Here is a 27,824-nt window from a genome sequence, read left to right on the forward strand (position 1 = left end):
TAAAATTCCTGGAGGACTGTCCTGTAACTCCTGGCTCTCTCTCACCCCTCACCCCAAAAGCCAGTTCTGGTGTTCACAGGGGATGTGGTGAATGTCTGGTCAGGTGAAGCTGCTGTTGGCCAGGTGCCCCCTGAAGGAAGCTGTATTTACAGCCAAACCTGGCCACGAGCCAGATGTCCACCTTGCCACCAGCTTGCTGGGCACTGGCCTTGGCTGTCAGCTGGGACACAGCCCCAGCAGGCCATGGTGTCCCACAGGTATGCACAGCTACCTCCTGGTACTGGCAGATCAGCATTTCATCTGACCTGCAGTGGTTGGGTTCACACCCTCGTGCTGCTGCAAAAAACACCCTCTGTAAATCCAGTCCTGTGTGATCTTCTGCTGCCATCGATGCTTGGAAGAGGCAAATCCCATCAATGCTTGGAAGAGGACCTGAGCTAAACCACATCCAGTGGGGGAATGCAGCTTCTCTGGCTCTCAGCTTAGGTAGAAGTAGACTCCTTGCCTGGGCAGATGTGTGGTGGGGGAGAAAAAAACCCAGTTTTCCCCAAAGGGAAGGATACTTGCTTCATTCACATGCTGGATGCAGCCTGCAGCTCCAACTGGAGCAAGCAGCACTTGTCAAGGTGAGCTCCCAATTCTTGTTGGTGTCACCCAATAACAGTGTAGGGTAAGTGATGTACTGCACACTAAAAGTAGCTGAACTCCAACTGCAGCAAGCAGCACTTGTCCAGTCAAGGTGAGCTCCCAGTTCTTGTTGGTGTCACCCAATAACAGTGTAGGGTAAGTGATGTACTGCACACTAAAAGTAGCTGAAGGTCCTCAGGTGAAAGTGTCCTGTGTCTGCCTTCTCTGCACCATCCCCTTCCTCTCTCTTCCCATAGGCAACCAGTAGGAGGGTCTCAGAGCTCCACCAGACCCACCATGGGAACCCCACAGAGGAGACTCTCACTGGACTGTTCTGGGACATGTACTGTTCCCACCTCAACCCTCTGGTCAGCAGCAGTGTCTTGTGGAGATGCCTTGGAAAACAGCTGAGAAAATAAATTTTAATGAGTAAATTAGAACTTTAAGCAGACAGAACAGCATCATCTCCATGGCTTCTGCCTGGAGATATGCTCAAGCAGCAGGTCTGCAGGCATTGCTGACCTCTGACCTGGTGGGGAACAGTCCCTGTTGGCCTGAATGACACCTACAATCTGAGTTTTCTTTTCTCCCTGAGCAATACTGGAGTGTGTTGTAGGCCTTGGGTTGAGGACAGCTCTTGAGAGGTTCTTGCTGAGAGCAAGAAACTGCTGTGAGGAGAGCAGGGAGGAGGTGAGGGATGAAGAGCAGACGTGGGCTGGAGGGAGCCTGACGTGCAGCAGCCAGATTGAGATACAGCCTGCTGCTAATTTGGTAAATTGCTTAAATGATGTATTAGCAGCTCTGATGCAGACAGTGTCTGGAAGGATTAGCATCATTGTCTTTTCAGCCCTGGGATACTGGTCGGGATCCAATTTTGTCATCTTGATGAGAAAGTCCCAGTAAAACATGTGAGTGATCCTGCAGGGTGCAGGGAGGGCGTGTGGATGTCCTCCTGGGAGCTTTTGGGACTCACCAGTTGGGAGACAGACCTGTCAAACATTCCTGGCTTCGTTTTGTTGTGAAGGTCGAGCCCAAGGCTGTCTCTTGAGGCTATTTGGGGATCTTTCCTTGAGGAAAGGCTGGGTCAGGAAGATTTAGTCTCTAGTCAAAGGCATGAAAAATTCATCGGGGCTGAGTCAGAGAACTTCACTCTGGAGCTGAGCTTCCCAACAGATCAGAGGCACGTGGCCCTGAGGCTGCCTGGATCCAGCTGGGGAGGGTGGACCACCAGGAGCTTGTTTCAAGTAAATCATAAGTGGTTTTATCTGAAGGAAAGTTGATGCTGGTCAAAATACCCTCCAAACCAAAAAATCCTGTATCACTATGTTAATATTATTTCCATTTTTTGGAGCTTTGAGAAGGAGCTGGGTTTAGCTATTTTTTGTGAATTTTTTTTTTCCTGTGTTGTGTTGGTTTTTTTCTGCCAAACCCAACTCTAACTAAAGCCAGTAACACTTTACATTTGGTGACCTCCCATTCTCCCAGACATAAATAATCTTACTAATAGTTTTGGTAAGGTACCTAGTAAAAGCTTCTCAAAAAAAGCTTTGGGAGTTTTGTCCATTTTTGAAGGAAACTTGTCAGCTTATAGAAGTGGTGGGATGTCCCAGCTGCCTCGTGCTCTCACAACGAGGTGAGTGGCCCTGTCCAGTTTGGCTTTGCTTGACTCCAGCCACTCAGCAAGCTGAAGGTGTGGTTACTGTGCCAGGCTGAGAGATGCAGACGAGTTTTCCATCATGAAACCCATCACTTGAGGTGGCACTGGTGCTAATGGCCAGCTGAGATGGTTGTGGGCTGGAAATCATAGAATGCATTGGGCCAGAAGGGACCTCCAAAGGTCATCTACTCCAACTCTCCCACCATAAGCAGGGACATCTCCAACTAGATCAAGCTGCTCAGAGCCTCATCCAGCCTGATCTTGAATGTCCCCAGGGATGGGGCCTCCACCACCTCTCTGGGCAACCTAATCCAGTGGTTTGTCACCTGAAGAACTTTTTCCTAATGTCTAACATAAATCTGCCCTTTTCTGGCTTAAAGCCATTACCCCTCGTCCTGTCCCTCCAAACCCTTGTGAACAGTCCCTCCCCTGCTTTCCTGTAGCCCCTCTCAGGTACTGGAAGGGGTCTATAAGGCCCCCCCAGAGCCTCCTCTTCTCCAGGCTGAACAGCCCCCACTCCCTCAGCCTGTCCTCACAGCAGAGCTGCTCCAGCCCTTGGAGCATTCCGGTGGCTCTCCTCTGGACACTCCAACAGCTCCACGTCCTTCTGGTGCTGGGGGCTCAGAGCTGGACACAGACTGCAGGTGAGGTCTCACAGGGCAGAGCAGAGGGGCAGGATCCCCTCTCTCCATCTGCTGCCCACACTGCTTTGGATGCAGCCCAGCTCTGGTTTGGCCTCTGGTCTGTAGTGTGGTGGTGCAGCAGGAACCATCCACACTTGGGTGTCTTTCACTCCTGGATTGTGGAGCGTGGTACCAGAGCTGGGCGTGGGTGGGAGGGGAGGCTGTGAGCTGCCACGGGTTGTGCTCTGCCATGCTGACCTCCCTGGCTCTCTCAGGCTGCTTTTCAATCCTCCTTCCAGGGTGATACCTCTGATTTAAGGAACCTCTGATAGGAGCAAACGTTTCTGTTCTGGTGAGGCAGCTCTGACCTGCCAGCTGGCTCTTTCCAAACCACGTTACTTCCTCTAGCAGCATTAGGAGATTATCAGGGCCCAGGAAATCTGCATGTCTGAGGCAGATGAATTTTCTAGGCTCTCTGTCCAGAAGTGTTTCTGTGTGCCTGCCAAAGGATGGGAAGCTCAGCAAGAGGGTCGGGTGCTGGCGTGTGAATGTGACAGCCCAGTGCTCACTTCTGACTCTTCTGCCAGCCCCCCTGGGGTGCAGGGAGCCCAGGCTGGCAGGGAGCACATGTGTCCCTTCTGGCCTGGGGAGAAGGTAGAGATCCTTTCCAACCTTAATGATTCTCTGGTTCTAAGGTCATCAAGTCCAACCATCATCCAACACTACCATGACCATTGAAACATGTCCCCAAGTGCCACATCTACTTGGTTTTTTTTGAACCCCTCTAGGGATGGTGACTCCAGCACCTCCCTGGGCAGCTTGTTCCAATGCCTCACCACTCTTTCAGTTGCAAAATTTTTCCTCATACCCAACCTAAACCTCCCCTGGCACAAGATGATGCTGTATGGCAAGAGTGTAGGTTTATAGAAAAGGTGGCAGAATAATTAATGCTTGAAAGAGCAAATAAACTACATGGCTTTGGAAGCAGAGAGTCACGTTGCTCTTTAGGGGAGTGGGGGCCCTGATCTGCATTGAGCACCCTCACTGATGTGTGGAGTTGAGGTAGGAACATGACCTGCTCCCTTACTGTGCAGTTTGGGTGTGGGCATAATTAGATAATGTGTGTATTAGTCAGTAGAGCCAGTTATTTTTTATCCTGTTTGGAAATAACTCTCTCAAAATAATTAATAGCTATGGGGATGTAACTGACTTAACTGACATAACTATGGTGTGGATGGACGAGTGGGGTCTTCTCCTAGATGCCCCAGAATAAAATAATCAGAATCATGCTGGTGGAGGCAGCTCCTCAGGTTTTTGAGGTGTTTACATGAGGCTCTGTGGGGTCAGGATCACGTGTTTTGGTGAAGGAAATGTGGCTCAGTGTCTGTAATTAAAACTCAATCAAAATAAAATGGAGGGAGTTTACTTGCAACAAGTTCCTAGAACTGACATGAAGATGAATTGCATCTATATTGAGTTCAACTTGCAGCTAAAGAAATGTATTAAAATGACAATAAATCATTGCATTAGTATTAAAGAGGCTAAATCTGTCTAAGCTCAAATAAATCAAAAAGGGGACTGCTGTTGGGCTGTGAGTGATAGAAGAATTTTACTGCAACTGTTCAAATCTGTAGCTTGCCAAGTGCCTGCTACTGAAATGGAATCATCTTTGCATGCCTGGGCACAGTGTAGGACCAGAAACCTTCCTTGGGATACTCTTCCTGCTGGCAAATATTCTCCTCCTTCCTACAGCAAAGAGAATCCCATCAGCAAAGGTTTTTCCATCAGCAGCTCTTGGAATCCCTAGTGAGGAAAACTGCAGAAGACCTTCCTGAAGCTCTGTGCTGCAGTGCAGCCTCCCAGGACTTGAGGATGGCCCCAAATTTCAGAGCTGTGCTCCCCACTCTGTTCAGTGCAGTTATTTTTAGACTGGGAAAACTCCTTCTCCTTCACATGAGCAATTTTCAGGTTGTTTTTAAGGATCCCAAACTGCTAAATCTGTCTCCCCTACCCTGGAATATGCAGTCTGGAGAATTCTGTGGTTGACTAGCACAGTTTTCTGTGATATTGATCCAGCATACAGGAGAATATTACTCTGATACTTAATTAAAATTTTAATATTAAGAAAATTAACCACCAGTCATTCAAGGTAAAGCTGCAAATCTAATTTTAAGCTTTCTTTTTTAAAGTTTTCTTCCTTGAACTTAGGTTTTAGCAAAGACAGGCTAAAAAAAGTTTCTATCCTATGCTGATTTACTCAAAGCATGAACCTGGAGAACCACACGCCTCCTTTTCCAGCTTTTTCTCAGCACAAGTGCCTAAGCAGGAGCTTTTGGTGCAAAGGCTGCTGCTGCTCAGTGAGAATTGCTCTCATAGCAGTGATCAAAACAGCTTCATACAGCCCTGGCTCCTGCTCTCCTTGGGATGCTGAGAGCTTTAAGTGTACATACAGGAGCAAAAGGTGTGATTTATTATTTCCCCATGGAGAAATAAGACATAATCTCATTATTTCTTATTATTCCTATTTCTCCATGGGGAAAAGCCTGTGGCAGTGGAAGCCCAGCAGTGAGATGAGACCCCTCCCCATGCAGCTCCCTAAGCTGTGAGTCCAAGTAGGATCTGTAGATAAAAGTGGAGCTGTTTTTCTGTACAAAACGCCTCTATTTTGAGAGGTTTGCTGGGAAGACTGTTGGTTGTGTCCTGGCAGATCCTGCATGGGGACAAACTGAATCCTGGCTCAGCTTGTCCCTTTGTCCTGACCCAGTATTGCTCAGAACTGGGAGCTGGAAGGGGCTGAAAGCCCACTCGTGCAGACCTTTCCAGGAGGCAGGTATGAGCTGTGCTTGGAGAGCTCAAACCTCTTCATGGCCTCACAAATCACTGTGTGCAAGCAGTCAGTGAAAACATCTTTCAAGGCATCATATTTGTTCTGACATTTCCCAGACAGATCCCAAAGTGGGAATGGGTCGGCTTGCATGTCGTTATTGGGGAGACATCTGTGGTGCCAGGAGAACTTGGTATGGAAACTATCTGCTCTGATTTCATCAGATCTGAAACAGAACATACTGATGTCTCCTCTCAGCTTCAATCCCCTCGTGGCAGTGCCAGTGCTGCCCTCTCTAACCCTCAGCATCTTACCTCCAACAGGTTGGTGGGACCAAGACCGGCGTGGTGCGCTACGTGGGAGAGACAGACTTTGCCAAAGGAGAGTGGTGTGGTGTGGAGCTGGATGAGCCCCTGGGGAAGAACGATGGGGCAGTGGCTGGTACAAGGTACTGTCTGCTCCCAAACCCAGCCCGGGTCACGTAGGGTCCTGCACACCCCCTTGCCTGGGGGCTGAGGGCCACTGGGACCTGGGAGGAAGAGTTGGGGCTGCATCTGGTTGGACACTGTGGGCTGGGAGAAGTCCAGTTTGGAGCTTTGGGATGGCTTTGCAGGGAGATCAGTGGAAAGGTCATCACTGGAGCATTTTAAAGCAGGATCAGATAGCATCTGTGAAGAAATAAACTGAGTGGCTTCAGGAAACAAGGGAGAGAAGATAAATTATAGTGGGATTTAGCTTTTTGCTAGAATTGATTCTGTAATTGTATGAGCTCTGCTTTCTACCACACATTCCCTTCATAAACTTTCTTCTTGTGCTGAATCTATAATTCACCCTGTCAGAAGTACAGCAAATAGAGATTTGACTCTCCTCCTTGACTTAATGTTAGCTGTTCTGTTCTTTCTGGGAACAAATTCCCAGAGATCTGAAAGAACTTTGGTCATAGTTGTCTGTCCTTGTGCTGACTGATCTTAACACTGAGTGACTTAACAGGGACCTCCACTATTTTCTTTCCAAAAAAGTCATGCTAGTACCTATAAAACCAGGCAGGGATATCCTGCAGGCTTGCTGGGAAGCTCTTTCCCCATGGAATTTGGGTAAGAGAATGACCCCCAGCCTTAGATCTTGAGCCTGGGTTTGTTCAACTCTGAGTTATACAGCAGCACTTTGACTCTGCTTCAAATACAGGTGGAACAGATTCCTTGTACTTCACAAGGCCCTTTTGTGGGAAATACTGTTGATTTCTTGGAGATTCTTAAGAGATTCTTGCATCAGAGGTGATGTTTAACTTCGAGGAGCTGAGAGTTCCTCCCTTGTTCCCTCTCAGGTTCTGCAATAACAGCTTCTTGTGTTGGGTCAGCCTCGTTTTGCCCAGCAGCCATGTATTTTAATTACAAGTAGGAGAAATGCTGCCTTGTTCAATGTCAGGACAAGAAAGCAGTCAATGATTGACAGCAGATGGTTGAGTTCCAGCCTATTCTCAAAAGAAAAGAACTAGGGTGGTAGGGAGTAAGCCCTGGAGTCAATCCAAGTCCCTGCTTTCGTTATTATGCAGACACTACAAATTATTTCTGAGCTTACTCTTCAGGGTGCTCAGAAATGATGCATTGTCTGTGTGCATGTGGAAGGCAGATGTCAGGGTAAGGATGGACCCTCTGCCTCTCATCCTCACCCCTCTGGCTGCGTTTGGAAACCCCAGCTTTTGGAATCATCTATCTTCTGAAGCTGGTACGTCTTGGCTGAGGGGGTTGGGGGATGTGCCCTGTGTGCAAGGCTTCCCCTCTGTTTCACACTTTATCAGGAGTGAGGAGAACTGGAGCTTCACAGCAAGGATCTGGGAGCAGGAGTGAATTAAGAGGTCTGGATTAAAGAGGAGGTTGAGGGAAGTCTGCAAGTCATCCCTGCCCTTCTCATCCAGGCTGATTTTGCAGCTCTTCTAGCAATAAGGGACCCTAGCTGTGGTACACGTGGACTCTCTAGCTGAAGGGTGCTCTCTCCACCAAGGATCTGGGTGCAGGTTTGCAGCATTGTCCCTGCTTGTCCTTTGAGCCTTCATCCAACCTTCCAATTTTCCTACAGCACGCACCGATTTCAACAGCAGTGGTTTGGAGAAGCCAAGGCAGTAAAACCCATCCCCTTGGTGCATCTGGGTGTTTCTCAGACAGTCTTGCCTGTGTTTGCCATGGCCACATGGGATTCCTGACACTGCCCAGAGCTTGTCCTGCCTGAGTCAGGCTGGGCAGAGCGTCCAGGACTCTGGAATCCCTCTGCTTTGGTGGTGGTTGCCATCTAGTGAGCATCCTTGGCCTGGCTGCTGGGACCAGCCTGCTACAAGGAGAGCTGAGTCCAAAGAGCTGGCTCAGGTAGTGGAGGCTGGTAGAAGTAGGAGAAGCAAGGTGGACAAAGGACATTGTCACCATCTTTGCTGCTGTGGACAACTCTAGTTGAGTTGGTGGTGCCTTGGCTGAAATCTGTGGGTCACTCTGATTTTCTTACAGGTTCAGGAACAGGCTGCAGGTCTAGATGTGCATCAGGGGAAGGCTGGAGGGGCAGGGTTCCCCAGGCAGCTCCTGGCTCTCTGGTGGAGGCTGCCTGCAGGCTGTGGCCCAGCAGCAGTGCCTGAGAGGATGGGGGACACAGTGGTGACCCCTCTCCATACAGCAGATGGGTGCTCCTGAGGCATGGAGGTTGGCTGCATCTGCTTCCCTGTCTGCACAGGACACTGGAGAGGGGCTGGTGTGGGGTTTTTTTTGGTTTCTTATGCACAAAGTCAAGCAAGTTCCATTTACTCATCTCTAGTATATATCTTTACCTGCTGATTTTACTGTTCTTCATTTTCTGCCTCTGCTTTTATGGGTCTCTGCCCACTGAACAGCTCATAGATTTGTTCTAACATAGTCTGAAATATGTCAGCTTTGGACACTGAGGGCTATTTTTATCTATTGCAGAATTTTCCTGCCTGCAGTTTGCTTCACCATCCCAACACCAGCACTTTTCCTCCTTGTTGCTTTTTCTAACATGAGTACAGAGCTCCTCAGCACTCAGGGAGAGCAGTTCTTGGCTGTCAAGCAGGCTATTTTTTTTTCTACCAAGTGTTCTGGACACAATTCTTGCTTCTGAACTATAAAAGCTAATTGCAACCACTTCCAGTCTGGACTAAGAGAAAAAGAGCAGACATAGTGATGCAATTTTGGACTTGCTAAGAGCCATTGAGAGCTTTTGAGGGGCTTGGCCTTTGGCACTGGGTGCAGCCACAAGCACCAGTCTACACTTAGCCCAGACAGACCTCAGGAAGGGGCTGTGCCATAGAATCATTTAGATTGGAGAAGACCTTTAAGCTCATCAAGTCCAACCGTGCTGTTGGTCTGCCTGTGCCTACTGCAGTTTGGGAACATGATGCTGAGCAGGGCTTTGGCTGCTTTGCAGGAGGTCAGACTGATTTCTCCCCCCTGGGTCCCCGTTGTGCAGCGAGGTCAGCCTGTGGTGTGGCTGGTTTCCCAAACCCAAGGGCTGGCAGCAGGCAGAGGGGGCTGAGGGATTTTTGGGTTGCAGAGGGTTGGGGTTTTTTTTAAGATTGTTATAGAAGGAAATTGGGCTTGAGCAGCTGTTTGGAAGTGAATCACTTTCCCATCTGGCTGGAGCTCGGGCTGTTCTCTGGCCTCCCAAGCACACAGAGGTCTGCCTGTGACACAGCACTGACAAATGCAGGGGAGCTGGGGAACAGCTGCTCACATCTGCAGAGAGAGGCCTTCTGCCAGCAAAGCTGGATGTGAAAACTATTCATTAGGACCTGGTTTTCTGTTAGCATAGGCTGGACTGTATTATGGCCCAGTGTTTACCCCTCACCTTGCTACAAAGCCTCTGAGAGAGACCCTTAAAGGAGACAAGTTTTGTGTTGGCTGCTCCCTTGAGACAAGGGGATGTGCTGCCTGGAGGTGATCTGGTTGTCCTTGCTGCAGGGCAGCTGGCTGGCCACAGGTAAACCCTGGCTAGAGCTGCTCAGCCCAAGCTCTGAAGGAGTTCCTGAGGTTTGACACTGTGGGGTTTGGCTCATGTCTAAAAAAGGGCTCCAGAGAGAGACAATCATTGGGCTCACTGCAACTGTGGGAGAGAGATCTCACTCATTATCTATCCTCCTATTTTTGTTGACTGCATTTGAAGTTTGTCTGCATGGGAAGCAGTTTGGCTTTGTCACCCAGAGGAGATGGCACATGCTGGAGCTTGCTGTGATGGCATTGTTAGCTTCAAAGCTAGGACCTGCCACTTTCCCCCTTTTGTTTGGAGAGGAAAGACCCTACAGAACATTTACACAGAGCTGGGGGGTTCTGATCTCTTTATTCAGCACTCATTACTCTGTGACTTTCTTGCAAAGCAGGGCAGAGAGCACACATGAGGGTCAGGGAGGTTGGGGTGCCTGTGCCCTCACTGTTTCTGTCCTGGGACCTCCAGATGACCACATGGGTCTTTCCTGGCATCTCATCAAAGTGCCCAGCCACAAGTACATGCCAATTCTCTCAGATTTCCCTGCTCAAGCACCACAAGGGGAAAGCTGGAGGTTGCCACCACTCTGAGTGGCAGAAAAGGAGAGTAATCCAGCCCCTTGTATGCAGGAAAGAAGGTCACAGCAGAGCACCAGGAGATGAGCTGAGGGCCGGGGTTGGGTGTTGCTGGGCAGTGCCACTCTGCAAAGCTTGGGTGAGATGGGTGCTCTGCCAACTTCTGACTCGCTCTGCCTCCTTGTTTTACAGGTATTTTCAGTGCCCTCCCAAGTTTGGCCTCTTTGCTCCCATCCACAAGGTGATCCGCATTGGGTTCCCATCAACCAGCCCCGCCAAGGCCAAGAAGAGCAAGAGAATGGCCATGGGGGTGTCTGCCTTGACCCACAGCCCCAGCAGCTCCTCCATCAGCTCTGTCAGCTCGGTGGCATCCTCTGTTGGGGGCAGGCCCAGCCGCAGCGGGCTGGTGAGTGGCTCTGGCCATGGGCTGTGCAGCCTCACTCCACTTCTGCTGTGACCTGGCTCTGCCAAGGGGGAGGGTTGGGGTTTTGTCTCAGCTCCTTCACCAGTGAGATGAGGAGAGTGGTGTGTGGGGTCCTGCTGCCCACCCTACAGGTGGGAAACCTTCCATGGGCACAACTCATAACAGACACGGAGCAGCTGTGGTGGGATGGATCTCAGGTCCACTGTCAGGAGCAGGTTTTATGTAGGAGCCCAGCAGAAAAATGCCATAGCTGCTTGTCCCATGTGGTTGTGCAGGATTGTGCTGCTGAGCAGCTACACAAAACCTCCCACAGCAGCTGCACTTTGGGGAGGGGTGACACTGCCCCGGATCACACGCCTGGTGCTTCGGCAGGTTCTCAGGATGGTGGACACCAGAGCTTGCAGCAGTGTTACTAAAAGCTCTGGCTGCTGCATAGCATCTGCAGTTGTCCTGGCTGGGGACAAGGGTGCAGTGCCCAGTGCTGGGAACCCGTTCCAGTCTCCAGCTGAGCTTCATCCTCCTAGCTGAGCTCTCCAGTTAGGACTGCACCAGTTCAGGCCACCAATAAAATATCCTTAAGAAGGCAGATGATACAATACCTGATAATCTTTCCTGCCCAGGTTCCCACCCCACATCCTGTCCTTTGGGAAGGGTCCTTTCATTGCAGTGTAGAAGAGCTATTGAGCTTGTGAGCAGTGTCCAGATGTTCTGCAGCCTTGTCACCCCACGTGTGGGGTCCAGAGCTGGAACTGCAGCTCTGCACAGCCTAATAAGTGATCTGTTAGGTGAGCTGCAGTCCAGATTTAACAGGGGACTTGAAGCTATTCTAGACTGGGCAGGTCATAGCTTTACCCCTCTCTCTTTTTCTCCTAGCTGACAGAGACCTCGTCTCGATATGCCCGAAAAATCTCTGGCACCACAGCTCTCCAGGAGGCCCTGAAGGAGAAGCAGCAGCACATTGAACAGCTGCTGGCAGAGCGTGACCTGGAGCGGGCTGAGGTGGCCAAAGCCACCAGCCACATCTGTGAGGTGGAGAAGGAGATTGCCATCATGAAGGCCCAGCACGAGCAGGTAGGAGGGGATGTGGCTTCAGCAGTCAGACATCTGCATCCTCTGAAAGCCTCAGACCATCATGTTGCCCTCTGTAGCTTCCTGGTGTGAAACCTGGCCTCTGAATTTCTGCCTCTCTGTAGGGACAGCGTCTTGCATGGTGGGTTGAGCTGAGGCTCCTTCTCCACTCCTGCCAGTGTCACTTGTCCTCTCTCTGCCCCAAACCAGGAGCAGTAAGAGGGCTGTGCCTGTAAGAAGACAGAGGATACTTTGTGTGTGGAGGATCAATACATCTGCGTGCTGAAATGCAAAGCAGAGGGACAGTTTGTTCCCCTTAACCACCCAGGCTGGCCTTGGCTGTGACTGCATTGCAGTGGTGCTGCTGATGCTATCAGATGCTTCTGAGAACATCAGCTCCACTCAGATCTACCAGAGAGGACATTTTTATCACATTAATAAAGTCAAGAGATCTGTAAGGAAAACAGGCTGATCATATGAGCTTTTTTTGCACAAGCATTTGTACCAATGACATTTTATGCCCTTGGATGCTTCAAGAGAGGAGGTTTGTGCAGTTCATCAGTGTGTGGCTCTTCAGTAACCACTGCTGTCCCCAATTCCTTGTTTCTAAACCCCAGTCAGCTACAGGGAGCAGGGAATGGCACTGTGGATTTTTGTCTTTTTTTGTCGTCTTACCATAGCATCCTCTGAAATGGATGATCAGAACCCTCTTTGCCTTGGTTCTGATCCTTTTTAAGACAACTCTGTGCTTCAAACATAGTTAACTTCTGTGTCTTGGGCTCTCTTTTTGCTGCAGTATGTGGCAGAGGCAGAAGGAAACCTCCAGCGGGCACGAGCCCTGGTGGACGTGATGCAGAAGGAGAAGATCGAGCTGCTGAACGAGCTGGAAGAGGAGAAGAGGTAGAGCAGGAGTTGGGTGGGTGTGGAGAACAAAGTCATGGGGGAGATGAGGCTTCTACCAGAGAACATCATTCATGGGATCTAAGGAGAAGAAAGTGGCTGGGAAAGTCATCTTGAGATGTCTTCCAACACCTCAAATATGTTGTTCCACTCTCCTGGGCACTGTGCTCTAGCTGCATGCAGGGAAGGGATGTGCTGCTCCAGGTGATGGAAAGCTTAGGATAGTTTTGCTGCAGTTGGACATGTGATGTGACTCTTGCCTAGCCCTGAGCACTTCTTCCCTCTCTGTTTGTGATGTGCTGAACTTAAGGATGTTCCTTCTGAGCAACAAGGTCCAGCTGGAGCAGAGCCTGACTGCAGTGTCATCTCCCCACATCCCAGAGCCCCCATCCATGTGTATATGATGATGCATACATACATTTCCTCTCTGGATAAGGGTGAAGAGCTGCTTGTCATTCTTGGAGTCCAAGTGCTCTCCATAGAAACTCTTCAGTGGGAATAGAAAGACATTTCTGAGTGTTAAATAACTGCAACCAGTGTTGATTTCAATTGAATGATGCCCCTCCTGAGGATGAATTGTTCTTTCCTGCACAAGTCTCTCCATCCTACTGGTAGGCAGCTTGCTTTCCCAGCTCCAGGAGGCCCTTTATCCCAAGACAGCTGAGTTCTTTCCTAAATATCAACAGATGCCTCCTCTAATTAGAGGAGGTTTAGACAAGGGAGCTTGTTTATGAAGTTAGATGTGTACACTCACAGCTATTTTTATCTGTAATAGAATCAACCCTTACATCTGGCTACCAGCTCAACATCTGCCTTATTGCCCTTTTTGAAAACAAATCATTAAGGAGAACAAAGAGGACTGAGTTTAGTAGAAAATTGAATGTTTGGGGTTTTTTTTAATCTCTACTGGATTTTCTCTTCAGACTCTGCAGAAGTGTCCTTGGCATGTCTGCTCTGGTTCATGTGGGTTTCTGTGCATTTATTCATGGCTGGCCCACACAATCCCTGGTGAAGGCTTTTCTGCCAGGGTCACTCACCATTTCCACAGTATGGAAAAATGAAGACTCTGCCAAGGAGGCAGAGGTTCCAGCTGCCTTGGAATATTTATGGACCCTGTGCATTTGGCATGGGAATTGCCCCGTGCTTGGCTGCAAGATAGCAAGGTCTAAGAAAACCAGTGAAACCTGGTTGTTGATGTCTTCAGGATCTCAGTGGCTGTGCTGGCTGAGAGGTGGTGCAGCAGAAACAGTGTGGACCTTGCTAGAAGGGGGATGTTTGCTCTGTGGAAAGCTGGGGTATTAGCTGTCTTGCTCCATGGGTCTTGCTGTTTAGCTGCTGCTGAGGTGGTTGCATACAAAGGTTGCCTGTATCTGTCTCCTCTCAGTCTTGGGTTGTGCAGGGGAGGTTTGTGTGGAATGGGTGGTAAGAAATGGGGTGCTGATCTGGGTGTTCCTCATTGCTCTTTGTGTCTTTTCCCCTTGCCAGGAAAGTGGAGGACTTGCAGTTCCGTGTGGAGGAAGAATCCATCACAAAGGGGGACCTGGAGGTAATTCCTCACACCCTTACCCCAGTGTGGCCTTCAAACCTGTGGGGCCTCACCTGAGTAATTTCTGTCACCTTTTGCTCAACTCTAAACAATTCTGTCTCTCTGCTGATGGCTTTGGAGCTGCTGGGAGCACCGTGGTGCAGACTCTGAAGGCTGTTCTTTGGTGTGTTGCCTGGTGACTAACAACACTAGGATCTGCCCAGGATTAATCTCATGCAGCCAGCCTGGCTTTAAATGTTGCCGTGAGTTGCCAAGCCATGTTCAAATCTGTTTCTGATTGCACTTCAGGCATATGTTTTTCCACTGTAGAAATGCATTGACTGCTCAGTCACTGTCACTGAGTGCCCCGTTAGTAGCAGCTCGTGGGCCCAGTCTCCCAGTTGGGTGCCATTCCATTCCAGATGACATGTGTTATTTCACCAGCAGTCCCCTCCTGTGGAGTCCCCTGCCCATCAGTGTGGGTAACATTAACTAAAAATTCTTCCCAGAAAGGGCTGTGCCAGGCTGCCCAGGGCAGTGGTGGAGTCCCCACCCCTGGAGGGGTTTCCAAGCTGTGGAGATGTGGTGCTGAGGGACATGGGGCAGTGGGGACCTGGCAGTGCTGGGGGAATGGTTGGACTTGATGGTCTTAAAGGTCTTTTCTAACCAAAATCAGGACTTGCTCTTATCTTTATCCAGAGCACTACGTTAGCCAGGAACATCAAGGGACCTGTTTTTGTGCTTCACTGTCTGTCTTGTCAATAAAAGCCCAGGAAAATGGGGAAACTAGGCAATGGAGTGTGTCACTGTGGCTTTGACCCTCTTGCCATAAAGGTCTCTTGTTTATCCAGACACTGAAGCAGAGGAGTGTGTGTGTGGGTGTAAATCAGCAGTGCACTGTTAGACCTTTGCTGAAGGACAGCAAGTGCACTTTCTGCCTAGTGTGTGGGGGCAAAACCAGGTCTCTGTTGAATCCTGAGCCTAGGTGGTAGATTTCTTCCAGTGCTTCAGAGAAGGGTGGTTGATCCATCCATCCATGATTCTCTTTGGGAGCAGTGGATTGTTCCTGTGTGAGCCCTAAGTGTTTAATCCTGGCTGTGTAATAGTGGCAATGGGCCCAGGGCTGGCTAGCAGCTCATTTAGATATATTAAAACAAAAAAAAGCCCCTGAGCTTTAGCAAGGTGGTAAGCTGCTGTGGTGTAAGTGCTCCTGTGTCTGCAGGTCCCAAACTGAGGACAGGTCTGACCTTGGTTTGGGCTGGGAAGGAGTTGCTTTGCAATGGGAATGTGACCCAGCTTCTTGCAGGCTGCCAAGGCTCTGTCCCCACTCGTGGTCCTCTCTGCAGAGGAACAAAGGAATTCTTAGGGAAGAGTCATGGAAAGCTCTTGGGGAAGAGCCATGGATCAGCTTGGTTTCCTGTGATACAGAGAGTTGAGGTGTTCCCCCATGGGTCCAACACCAGTGATGGCACAGACACTGTCAGAGGGCTTTGCTGTGGTCAGGTTTTACCTTCTGTCCTGTCTAATTGGGATGCTCAGGCTGAATGATTGACTCCCTGTCATTAATTCTCACCTCTCCACTTTGTTGTGGAGGTGGTTAGAGTTTCCAGAAGGAAGTCATTCACATAAAGAAAAACATCTCACTGGGAATCAGGGGGCTGAGTGCTCCTTGTTGCAGTATGTTCCCTGGGAAATAGTTCTATAAAATTACAACAAATCAGCCAGTGCCTGCCAGCCCAACCCTTTGTGTCCCCAGCTAGAGCTGAGCTAACCACCCAGATATCAAAAGCAAAACCCAGCAGCACTTGTCTCCCCTCCTCTGGTCTTGTCCTCTTACACCAGCAGCCCTGAGGACTTCAGAGCACTCAGAGGAGGATGTTTATCTTGCACATCAACAGACGTGATGGGAGGAAAAGATTTTTCTCCTCTGTGGCCCCTGGATTTAGGGCCTGTGCTGAAGTCTAGGCTAAATCCCATGGAGTCTCTCATAATATGTGGGTTTTACACAAAGCTGGGACTCCAGGGTGTTGAGCATGGCAGGCAGCACCCCTTGAAGCTCTGTGTCCAAAGAAATCCATGTGTATGGAGCCTGCAGATATGGGTCTCAGTTTTGGACCTCTGATAAAGGGGGAGGAGCTGCAGATTTAGCCTTGAAATGTAGTTGTGAATTCAATGTATTTTTGATCCTGGTTGGCCATGCTGATGTTATCGTGCTTGGGAAGGTGAAAAGCAATTACAAGAAAACAAAAAAGCAATTCCAAGAAAACAAGACCTTTTAAACAATGCTTTTTCTGGTGGAAGACTGTGTTAAAGGCAATATTCACCTCTTCAAGGAGCTGTCTCATGCCTAGCTCCTGGAACCTGCCTCATACCTTGAGCCCCAGTGGGAAGTCAGTAATTTGTGAGTAGTAATTCAAGGCTAATAGCCTAAAATTCCAATCCAGACTTCCTCAAAGTGCAGGAAAACTTTGGATTTGAGGCTCCGAGTCATACTAGCTGGAGAAACCAATTTCCTTAAAATAAGAAGTGACACAGGGCTTGGTGTGAATCTTCAGCTGTGTTTAAGGACCATAAAACACTTGATTTCACTTTCTTCCCTGCTTATTTTTCTCCTCTATTTTCATGTGTTTTCCCAGACTTGGAAAATAGCAGGATGGGTAGATATTGAGCTTGGCTGGGAACTTGAGTGTCAGCCTCAGGAGTCTTGAGAGAGTTTCTTTGGGAGACCCAGATTAGTTTTGTGATAGGTGAGCATCTTCAGGTAGCCAATATCTGACATGCTGCCACCAGGCCAGGTAATTTCAGAAGTTTGTGTTGCTGAAGTTTCACCGGGGGATTTTGAGCTAGTGTAAAGGGAGGAAAATTCATTAATATCAATGGAATTAAGTATCCCTGTAAATAAAATCAAGCCTGGAGCTCCATCTTGAGATGTGGATCTTTGCAGGGAGGAGAAGGCACTCAGTACAAAATTAAATGTCTTTATGATTTCTTCAGCCAGCTTGTGTACTTCAGTGATATTATTTGGGGGTTTTGATAATGGTTGGGGTTTTGAAACCACTTTTTTGTTTTCCTCCTTCAGAGGTCCAACAGACCACATAAAATATGGAGGAATCTGAGTATATTTGGCAGTTGAGATCTTGACCATCTCTGAATATATATATAAAAATATATTTATATATAATGATACCTTTCCTGCCATAAGAGAAAACATGGATTTTTATGAGCTTCAGCTTCCATTGTTGGTACACAACTAACCAAAACCTGCTTTATTGTAGGAAAGGGCACAAAAATCCCTAAAACTCTTTCCAACAGAAAGAGGGGGAAATACATAATGATATGGAAAATGAAAAGCAGAAAATGGGGATTTTAAAATGGTTCTCATCAGATTTATTTGCTTTTTCATAGGTCCAGTTAAATTCAAAGGAAAATGTTGGGTGTAAGCTAAAAAAAGCAAAGTGAAGGCCAGAGTCTGCATGCATTTTCCTTCCCCCCTTTTATTTTTGGGAAATTTTACATGATATTACAGTGGTCGTTGTGGAGTCCTGAGGTTTGCCACCAAGTGCAGCCATCTGGGACTTCTGCTTCAAAAGTGGGGGGCACTGAAGCAATCCCTGGGGTCAATGCTCCTGGGTTTGGGCAGGTGACCAACTTCTTGTGCTTAGTTTAAAAAAAAAAAAAAACAAACCAGCAAAACTAAAACAGAACAGATAGTTCTGCTTTGGGCTGTCAAGAGTCTCAGGGTTGGAAGAATCACTTCAAAATTCACAGCAGCCCTTTTCAAACCTGAAGCACTGATTTACATAACAGTTGCAAATCAGAGCAATGTAGATATCCTTTCAGTGCATTTTTGGGTTTAGCACCATGCTACATAAAGTGTGATCTCATTTTTCAATCTTTTTTTCCCACCTAGTGCAGGGTTCAAGCTGTCTCCTGAGCAAAAAGAGGATGGGAATTTCCAACTCTTTTTCCATCTACCTCGTGATTTTTCTCGAGGAGAGATGCAGAGAATCATTGCAAGGTCTTTGCATTCTGTGATGTGGTGCAAGGATCTTGTCCTGGTGGGAGCTTTTATTCCTAAGAAGGAATTGGCTTCAGTATGGTCTTGGTGCAGGGAGAGCAGCTTTGTAATGCAGAGGGAGGTTTTCCCTGTGTGGATTTCTTGGGCATAGTGACTACGAGTACCATGTAAAATCCCCCACAGACCATTTTCTGTTCGGTTGGGTTTTTCTTGCCTGTTTAGATCTTTATTCTCCTCCTGTTTGTGAACTACCTTTCCATGTCGTGTACACTGAAGATGATGCTGCAGCCTTCTCTTTCCCAAAAAAAACCCTTCCCTTTTCCCACCTCCACTGTTCTTTTCTCCCTCTGTGTGACCAGACTCAGACGCAGTTGGAGCATGCCCGAATACGGGAGCTCGAGCAGAGCCTGCTGTTTGAGAAGGCACAGGCTGAAAAACTCCTCAGAGAATTAGAGGACACCAGGGTAATCCACCCCCATCTGCCCTGCTTGCAGACCAGCGTGCTTGCCCCCTGCCTTGATACTCATGGCACCTTGCTTTGGGTTTCTTTTGGGGTTTTTTTTTTGTGGGATTGATTGATTTTGGCTTGAACTGAGGCTTCCTTAATTTTTTTTTGTTGGTTTGGTTTTTATTTCCTTTCTCTCCTGGAAATAGTACTGAGATGTATTTTCTAGCTTTGCTTCTTCTTGGGGGGGGACTTGTTTCTCAGGTTGAGTTTGCTTCTCTGCCCCATGCCACCATTTGACACATGAGCTCTTCACAATTCATCTGTCAGTTAACATGCCAAATAATATCTGCACCCTGCACAACTCATTCTGCCTTGAGGCTCCCCAAGCTTGCACAGGAGATACCATTGCAATCAGCATCCCCTTGGTCCCCTCCTGCCATCTGGAACAGGAGATGCTGGTGAGTGCAGGTGGACCAGCTCTGATCCTTGCCCAGGTTGCCCAGATGAACAGTGCACCCAGTCCTCAAAGCAGCCAGATGTGGAAAGGGCTGTTACGTGCTGGTGTGGTGTGGGAAGTGGCAAACTGGCTGCAGTGAGCTCACTTCTCATCAGGGGGTTTTAGAGCTGCAGAAAACACCAATGTGAGGTTCTCCAAAAGGGCTAAAAATGGTTTGAACACCCCTGTGTCCATCTAAACTGAAAGCCACCCAGCCTCCCAGGCTGGTGGTTAGTGGGGAAAATGGCAATTGAAAGGAAATGGAATTGAGTGCTTCTGGTTTGGCTTGGTTTCCTTGTTTCTTCTGCTTTTTTCTGATGTTTCATCTAGCCAGATCTCCTCTTCTTCATCTGTAGCTGCAGCACCCTGAGCTCCCTGTGGCTAGCAGGTGGTTCAGCCATGTGGGGTTACATTCAGATCCTAAGCCATTGACTCATGGCCCTTATGCTCAGCCTTAACCACAGCCAGATTTACTGTCTTGCATCCTCGAGCCTTCTGTGTTATTTTGCCTTTGCTAAGCACACTAACGAGCACTTGTGTGTGAAAACCCCTTTTCCTTTTTACACCAGGGACAACAAATTCCAATGCAGAAGGAGAGGTCTGTAGGCTGAGGATTGCTGAGCAATAAAGGAGACCTGATATGCTTCATGCTGGCTTCAATGCCTGTGATACTCCTGCATGTGCCACCACATTTCCTCTGTGCATCATCTGGCACGGTGCCTAGGCTGGAAATATAATGCCCTTTCAGGACATTATTTTTCTTCAACCACTGTTGCTCTCTAGGGGTGTTCCAAGGATGTGTGTTTTTCTGTGGATAAGGAGAGGAATAAAAAAAACCAAAGACCAAACTGCAATTGGCACAAAGACACAACTGTGGCCAGTGAGGGTTACCCTGGTGCAAAACTCCTCGCACTGGAGAGTGCTGGGGATTCTTTCCCTGTTTATCTGAGCTTTGACTGATGTATTTTGGGTTTACTGCCACTGGAGCACACTTGCTGCAAGGAGGGGTGCAGCGATGGGAGGTGGGGACTGACTTTGTCTTCTCTGTCATGTTGCAGCTGACCACAGTAGCAGAGAAGTCCAGGATCCTGCAGCTGGAGGAGGAGCTGAGCCTCAGGCGCAGCGAGGTGGACGAGCTCCGGCAGTGCCTGAGGAGCTCTCACCAAGCTGAGACCCCTGAGCACAACCTGGGCTTGCAGTCAGAGGCTCTTCGCCTACGAGATCAGCTGCTGTCTGCCAACAAGGAGCATCAGAAGGAGAGCAGCCAGCTCAAGGAGAAGTATGAGAAGACATTAAAGAAGTACCAGCAGGAGATGGAGAAGCTGAAATCTGTCAATGAGAAGTACTCGCAGGAGATCGTGGACCTAAAGCATAAAGTTCAGCAAGCCACTAATGAGAACATGGGGCTCATGGACAACTGGAAGTCCAAGTTGGACACGTTAGCTTCTGACCACCAAAAATCTCTGGAGGACCTGAAAGCCACATTGAACACAGGCCCTGACAGCCAGCACAGGGAGATCGTGGAACTGAAGGCAGTGGTGGAGAGTATAAAGATGGAGCACCAGCTGGAGCTGGAGAACCTGAAAGCAAAGCATGACATTGAGACAGCTGTTCATATAAAGGAGAAGGAGAGCCTCAAACTGAAGTTGCAGGAGGCTGTGGATGAAGTGGAAAAAAACAACAGTGACTGGAAAATGCAACTGGAAACCAAAAGCAACCAGCACCTTCTTGAGCTCCAAGATGTGAAGGACAAGTGTCGAGATGCTGAGCTAAGGATGCATGAACTGGAGAAACTTCATGAGGAATATAAAGATCAGACCCAGGCAATAGCTTTCTTGAAAGAGCAGATTTCTTTGGCCGAGAAGAAGATGTTGGACTATGAAACACTACAGAAAACAGAAGCCCACAGCAAGCAGGAGATCCACAGATTGCAGGAAAAAGTGCTTGTCTTAGAGAACCAGCTGCAGTCCATGGAGGCCCTGCATCCTTCTCAGCATGCAAATGTATGACTGCTGGGTCACTTTGCTGGTTTGTCATCACTGTTAGGAACCCTGCCTGGGTGTAGCCCTCAGCTGCTGCCTCCTGCAGTTTTTCTGAGGCTTTTTATGCCTCAGAGTATCTGGATGGTTTTACTTTCTGTTGGTAGTGCTCTTTCTGCACTGCATCTCCATGCTGAAGGTGTCTTCCAACTCTTGTGCCAGTAGGGAGGCACAGCTGGAAGAAATAAGAGTTGAGAGGAGCAAGTGGGACACGCCTGGGCTTGAAAGCACCTAAGTCCTGTGGCAGCAGAGTTAGGCTACCATGGCTTGTTGGGGTGGGCTCTCATTCAGTGAAAAAGCCTCATTTCTACAAGACAGATGTTGTCCTCCAAAGAGCTGCAGGGGCATTAGTGTATTAAAGGCCCTTTTAGGGATAGGTGGAAGAAGGTAGGTAGGGTGGAAGAAGAGTTGTTGCCCATGCTGGAGTGGAGCATGTAGCTTGTTCAGCCCATGGGAGATGGTTTGAGAGCCTTGGTTACAGGGCTGAGCTGGTGGGATCAAGGTGAAGGTGGGTGCCAGCAATGTGGCAGAGGCAGTGGGGAACCTTCACAGCATCTGCAGGAAAAACATTGACTTTGAGAATTATAGTAGAAGAGCTGCTAGCAAGGCTCAGGATGGCACCAGGCAAGGGAAATAAGCTGCCTGAGTGAATCCACACCCTGAGCTTCCCAGAATAAGAGCAGTAATAAAATGAAGAGGGCATTTTTTGGTGGCCTTTATGTCTTAAGTCATCCTTGTTTTGGTTTTTGGGTGGCACGGGGACACGTGGCTGGCTTTGCAGCAGAATGAGGGGGGAGATTGCTGCTCCTGGCTCTAGGCTGGACCCATCCCTACCTGTTTTTGTCTGAGCAAAAACCCAGTTTACAAATTATCCCTGTGGGGATGCAGGAAGTGAAAAGAAGCCATGAAATGTGCACGTTTTAGGCACGCTCATTTGAAATCTATCACTGGCCATGTAGTCACTGTCCCAGACTGAGGTGCCAAGGAAGTGAATGCAATGCCTGTGTTTAATTGCCAGCATGAGCAGCCCCATTGAAACTGCTGCACCTCCAGGCAGCAAAGTCAAGCCCAGGACTCACTGTTGGCCAAGTCAGAGCTTCACGCCTCCAAAAAGACACATTGAACTGAACAGAAGAGGCAAAAGCCCAGGGAGGAATCTGCAGCTTTAATGGTGTTTCAGGGGTTGCTCAACATGTTTCCTCTAGTAAAGACAGTTGTGAACAATAAGTACAGCCAGGGCCCTGGGGAAAGTGGATTGTTACTACAACATGTCACATATTATGGCCAATTTTAAACAGGAATGAATGTAAAAGAAGCAGCTGGAGGCTTCTTCCAGAGCCCTTCAGATAAATGACAGGGCTCAGGGGGTATTGATATTGGATCAGAACCAGGGAGTCTTGAAACAATCATTTTAAGTGTTTGTCAGTTAAAATCAGGAGAGTGTGTAAAGAAACACATGGGTAAAAGCTTTTGAGAATCACTGGCCAAATTCTATTTTTAAATGTCTTGACTAATTTAATGTGACTGCAGCATTGACTACCCAAAACAAATGTCTTGTGACTGTCTTTCTGAGACCTTCAGTGGAGAATGGCAACTGTGCTTCCACAGAGCAGTTAAAAAGGGTGTTTTCCATACCCAAAGCACCTGAGGGATGTCTTTCCTTCTGGGTGTGCTCCTGCTCCTGTCAGCTGCACCCTGCAGCCCCCTCCAGCTCTTGGGAACTGACCTGGGGCCTTGCAGAGGTGGTGGCCACAGCAGCTGCATCCTCTTGGGCATGTGCTGAGGTCCCACAGAAGGCTGCTGGCTATGAAGATCTTCCAACCCTGACAGATTCTGATCTGTTTTAGCAGAGGACTTTAGAGCCCTAATGGCTCAGTGGTTGGACTTGATGATCTTAAAGGTCCCTTCCAACCTAAAGGATTCTGTGATTCTAAGAGGCTTTGAGGGCTGAAGTGTGGCCCCTGCAATGGAAGGCTTGGCCATGAGCTCTGCAGCCTCTGGCTTTTCATTGCAGTGTAGACAGAAGGGGATGGGGACAAGGCAGAATCCTCTATATGGACCAGCATTTGGTTGTTATTCTTGTTATTGATGTATTCCTTCTCTAACAATTATTATTTCATTGCTGCTTTCATAACTTGGAGCACAGATTCTTCAGGAGTTGAGGAACTCGTCTGATAGGTCTCAAGCTGAATGCTGAAGAGCATTTGCACCTGAATGTTTGCTGTGGGTGACCACAGGAGACTGGTCCAGAGGAGAGCAGCTCTTCCATCACTCTGTGGAAGCTGGGACCAGACCTGTAGGCAAAGCCTGATCTCTTTTCCCTGTGGGTGAATCTCAACGCCTGTTGAGTGTGGGCACTGTCAGATGGTACAGGTTAACCTTCAGGAGTACCCAGCTGCAGAAAAAGCCTCAAAAAAAGCCCAGCTCCTCCAAAGCCTTTGTTTCCCTCCAGGGAAGGATGTCAAATGTGGTAACTTGGGTGCTGGCTGTACTTCTGCTGTGGCTGGTTGCTTTGAGGCTTTGGGTGAAGGGTGGTTTTACACCTCATGTTTTACATTTATTTCAGATGATTGAAACGAATGATATCTCAGAAGAAAAGATAAAGATGAGGCAGACTATGGAAGGTAGGAAATTTTACTGGTTTTTCTTGGAACACCCTGTTCTGGTGACCCACGTGTCTTCCCTTCCTCTGACTGTCTGCTCCTGCAGGGATGATGCCCACATCAGTTTCATCTCTTGGATTTTGCTGGATGGCATTTGCTGGATGGCTTTTCTTTTTCCCTTCTGATCTGGTTGCTCAGATGCAGGGGTAGATGTTTTCTGTCACACACTCACCATGCAGGTTGGAGACAGATCTGGGCAAATGGGTGCAATTCTGTCCCATCACTGCTTCTTCCAGCAGGTAAAATCCAGCCATTAAATGTAATTTGTTCATAGGAGATGACTGCTGATGGAATATTAATGGGACTGGCTTAAAATAATGGAGGTTACTGGTTTTTAATGAAGCTTGCTATAAATCAAAGCTATTATTTTAACAAAATGTAGAATTTATGCACTCAGAGAATTTGTATCAAGTAGCTTTGAAGCTGAATTGCACTCAGCCTCCCTCACAAGAAGAGGAAGCTCTGTAAGCCCTGGTCTGAACAACAGCAGAGCTGGCAAGGTTAGAGCTGGATGGCCCAGAGGGTCCCTGCTGGGAGCAATGTTCTACCACACTGCTGTGGGTACACTTCTGGGTGTCTGTGAAGGATTCAGGGCTGTTCCAAACACGTAAGGTGCTTCCACATCTTCCCTTGCTCATTTCTTCAGCCTTCCTTAGGGTTGGTTGGGTTTTTTAACAGAAAAAGTTACCAGTGTAGATCACAGAGGTGATCTCTAAAGAAATAACTTGTCACTTCTCTTTTCAAATGGCCTTTGGCTGGTGGTGGCATTGCTTCTTAACTGCTCTCCTCTGAGGAGCCTGTTCACTGCAGAGCCCTTGCTAAGGTCCTGCTGAGGATGCAGCAACCTGAACAGAGGCCACTGGGGATTTTTACTGCCTTAAACTTCACTTAGCAGAAACTTTGTTGAGTTGAAGCATCCCTGCAGCTGTTTGTGGACTCGGAGGTGTCTTGTCCTGTTTCCATCTGTTCAGTGCTAGCTAGGCACTGTCCCTCAGCCCCACCACTGGCTGTGCAGGTCCAGGGTTACACACGTGCTGGGTTAAACTGTATGCTGATAGACCAGTGATTCCTGCCTAGTGAGGGCAGGGCATAAACAGGCTCACATAAAATCCACTGCCCTTAACGTGGCCACTTGGTCCATGTGCATGTTGCTTCCAGACTGGATAAGCCTTATGCAGATGTGCTAAAAACAACCACTTCTGAGCCACAAAAGCATCATGCTTCAGATCTACAGCTCTGAGAGTGGAAATGCATCAGTTCCACAAAGCTTATCTTTTGAAACTCTTTGCCTTCCAGTGTAGGAGGCAAAACAACAGGCTGAAAGTTTCTTTCTGTATTTGTTTTTTTTTAATTCATGTTTTATTCCCTTTTTTTGGGAACCTCACTTGTGGTTGCTTTCTTAAACCTGTCTGATGTGGCTTCCCAGCTGTGTCCTGTCTCCTGATGCCTGGCTGGTGGTGAGATGCAGTGAGGAACACCCATTAGCTGTCTCCTGGTACTTCTCTGCTGATGGAGGGTGCCACCACCATGGCCCTGTCACACCCCAGCCCGTGCCATACACTCAATACCTTCCTGTCCAAGCTTCTCATCTGTGTCTCTTCATTCTCCCACAGACCTGCAAGACAAGCTGAGTAAGAGAGACAAAGAGGTGTCATCTCTGGTGTCCCAGACTGAGGCTCTAAGGGCCCAAGTAAGTGGTAAGTTTCCCTAATCCAGTGCTGGTGGGAGCTCAGAGTTTCCCTGCTTGGCCTCTCTGCTGGTGTGGAACAAGAGCCCTGGTGTTGAAGTGTAAAACACGGGGCACTGCCTGTCTTCTCATGGATAGTGTTGGCACAGATTTCTTCAGAAGCTGAACACAAACATCACAGAAGATGTTTGTAACCTGTGCAGGGAGGGTGTGGGTTCGTTGAGTCCCAAAAGCTGAAAGAGGCAGAAGGAAATCTGAGCAACCTGCTCTAGTTGGGGATGTCCCTGCTCACTGCAGGGGGTTGGACTGGATGAGCTCTTGAGGTCCCTCCCAACTCAAAGCATCCTGTGATTCCAAAGGGAGCTGGGTGTGTTGGTTCTGAGATTTCATCTTAAGCAGGGCCAGATCCAGAGCTACCCAGGTCCATGTTAGGAGTGGGAACTGGGAAAAGGCAAAAACCAGGAAAGGAAAGTAGAATGACCTTTCTTCTCCTTGTATCCTCTGCCTCTAGCTTTGGAAAATAAATGCAAAACAGCAGAAAAGAAGGCTGATTCAGTGTTAAAAGAAAAGAAGAGACTGGAAATTGAACTGGAAGCCTTGACCAAGAAAACCCACGATGCTTCAGGGCAACTGGTCCTGATCAGCCAGGAGCTACTCAAGAAGGAAAGGTCGGTGTGCAGGGCTGAGTGGTGGGGCTGGAGATGGGGGGCTCTGTGTGTGTTCATTCAGGGTGCTGTAATTTACCACCAAAAGAAATCTGAAGGTTGAATTGTTGAAGGTCCAGCCTGCAGATTTCCTATTCTCTAGAGATGTTCACGTGGGGCTTTGGTTAAAATTTGGGGCTGTGACTTTATCAAAGGGACTGCCCTTGCACTGCTGGCCAGGAGCTGCAAGGCAGCTCAGTGCCCACGTGTGGACACTGACTGAGGTCACCTACAAGCCAGCAAGGCTGACTGCTGCCCTGCTCTGGACTGTGGTGCCCTGTCCAGGTGCCAGGCTCTTTCAGGCAGGAGACCTGAAGTGGTGGCAGTTGGGTCGGGTTTGCTCGCTGGCCTTCCTTTGGCTCTGTAGCAGAGGTGGGAGGGAGCAGAGCAGGATGCTGATGTTGTTTGGGCCCTGGAAACATATTCACCTTCTCGTGCTGCTTCTTCCAGGAGCCTGAACGAGCTGAGGGTGCTGCTACTGGAGGCCAACCGGCACTCGCCCGGGCCGGAGCGGGACCTCAGCCGGGAGGTGCACAAAGCCGAGTGGAGGCTGAAGGAGCAGAAGCTCAAAGATGACATCAAAGGGCTGAGAGAGAAACTGGTCGTGCTGGTGAGGGCACCAAAACCCCCTCCTGGCCTTGGCCTGGGGGCTGTGCTGCTCGTGGGAGGTCCTAGCCCTTCACTCTTGCTCCAAGTCTTCAACGTTTTTGTGCTGCGGAACATCTGATGGGAACCTGCTTGGCAGTGCCTGTGAGCTGCAGCCTGGCTTGGTGGCACCTCATTAAGCAGCAAAAACGTCCATATGTCCTTCTCTGTTGGGTTTTTTTTTCTGGTCCCACAGGGTTTAGATCCATGGCTAAACAGGGCTACGGTTTGTGGGAGGAGCTGAGGGTCAGTCAGGTACACCACGTTGTTTTTACATGTTCTCTCATCAGGAGCAGGGAGGTGATGGTGCCCCTGGACTCAGCACTGGTGAGACCACATCTTGAGTCCTGTGGCCAGCTTTGGGCACCACAGGATAAGAAAGACATGGAGGTGCTGGAGCAGGTCCAGAGAAGGGCAATGAGGCTGGTGAGAGGGCTGGGGAACATGGCTTAGGAAGAGGGAACTGGGGGTGTTTGGTCTGTGGAAGAGGAGACTGAGGTGACCTTATTGCTCTCTACAGCTACCTAAAAGGAGATTGGAGTGAGGCTGGTGTTGGTCTCTTCTCCCAAGTTAATGATGATAGGATGAGAGGAAATGGCCTCAAGTTGCTCCAGGGAAGGTTTTGAGTGGATATTTGGAAGAAATTCTTTACTGAGAGAGTGGTTCAGCACTGGAACAGGCTGCCCAGGGAGGGGGTGGAGTCACCATCGTTAAAAAATCGAGTAGATGCAGCACTTGAGGCTGTGGTCTAGTGGTTAGGGAGATGTTGGAGAGGAAGGTTGGACTTGATGATCCTAGAGACCCTTTCCAACCAGAGAGTGATGCTCTGCCTAGCAATAACCAGCATCCTTCCGTTCCCGTGTACTTGGGTGTCCTCCAGCGGCTGAAGTGTGAACGATGCGCCGGAGCCGCGGCTGCCTGCA

General features: G+C 48.8%; 1 protein-coding gene across 1 annotated transcript; it reads left to right on the forward strand.

The window, feature by feature from the left end:
• Nucleotides 1-6,054: 6,054 nt before the first annotated feature.
• CLIP2 (CAP-GLY domain containing linker protein 2) lies at nucleotides 6,055-26,866 on the forward strand (the record flags this gene model as incomplete). Its single annotated transcript, XM_008940184.1, has 11 exons — nucleotides 6,055-6,179; nucleotides 10,477-10,690; nucleotides 11,582-11,779; nucleotides 12,573-12,676; nucleotides 14,162-14,222; nucleotides 18,579-18,683; nucleotides 20,222-21,166; nucleotides 23,769-23,826; nucleotides 25,479-25,562; nucleotides 26,064-26,220; nucleotides 26,707-26,866. Coding segments are annotated over 11 exons (2,211 nt in total), but the record flags the coding sequence as incomplete, so codon positions are not given.
• Between the last annotated feature and the right edge of the window lie 958 nt (nucleotides 26,867-27,824).

This window comes from Merops nubicus, unplaced genomic scaffold (genome assembly GCF_000691845.1).
Source record: "Merops nubicus isolate BGI_N331 unplaced genomic scaffold, ASM69184v1 scaffold1950, whole genome shotgun sequence".
In the NCBI taxonomy this organism is placed as follows: domain Eukaryota; kingdom Metazoa; phylum Chordata; class Aves; order Coraciiformes; family Meropidae; genus Merops; species Merops nubicus.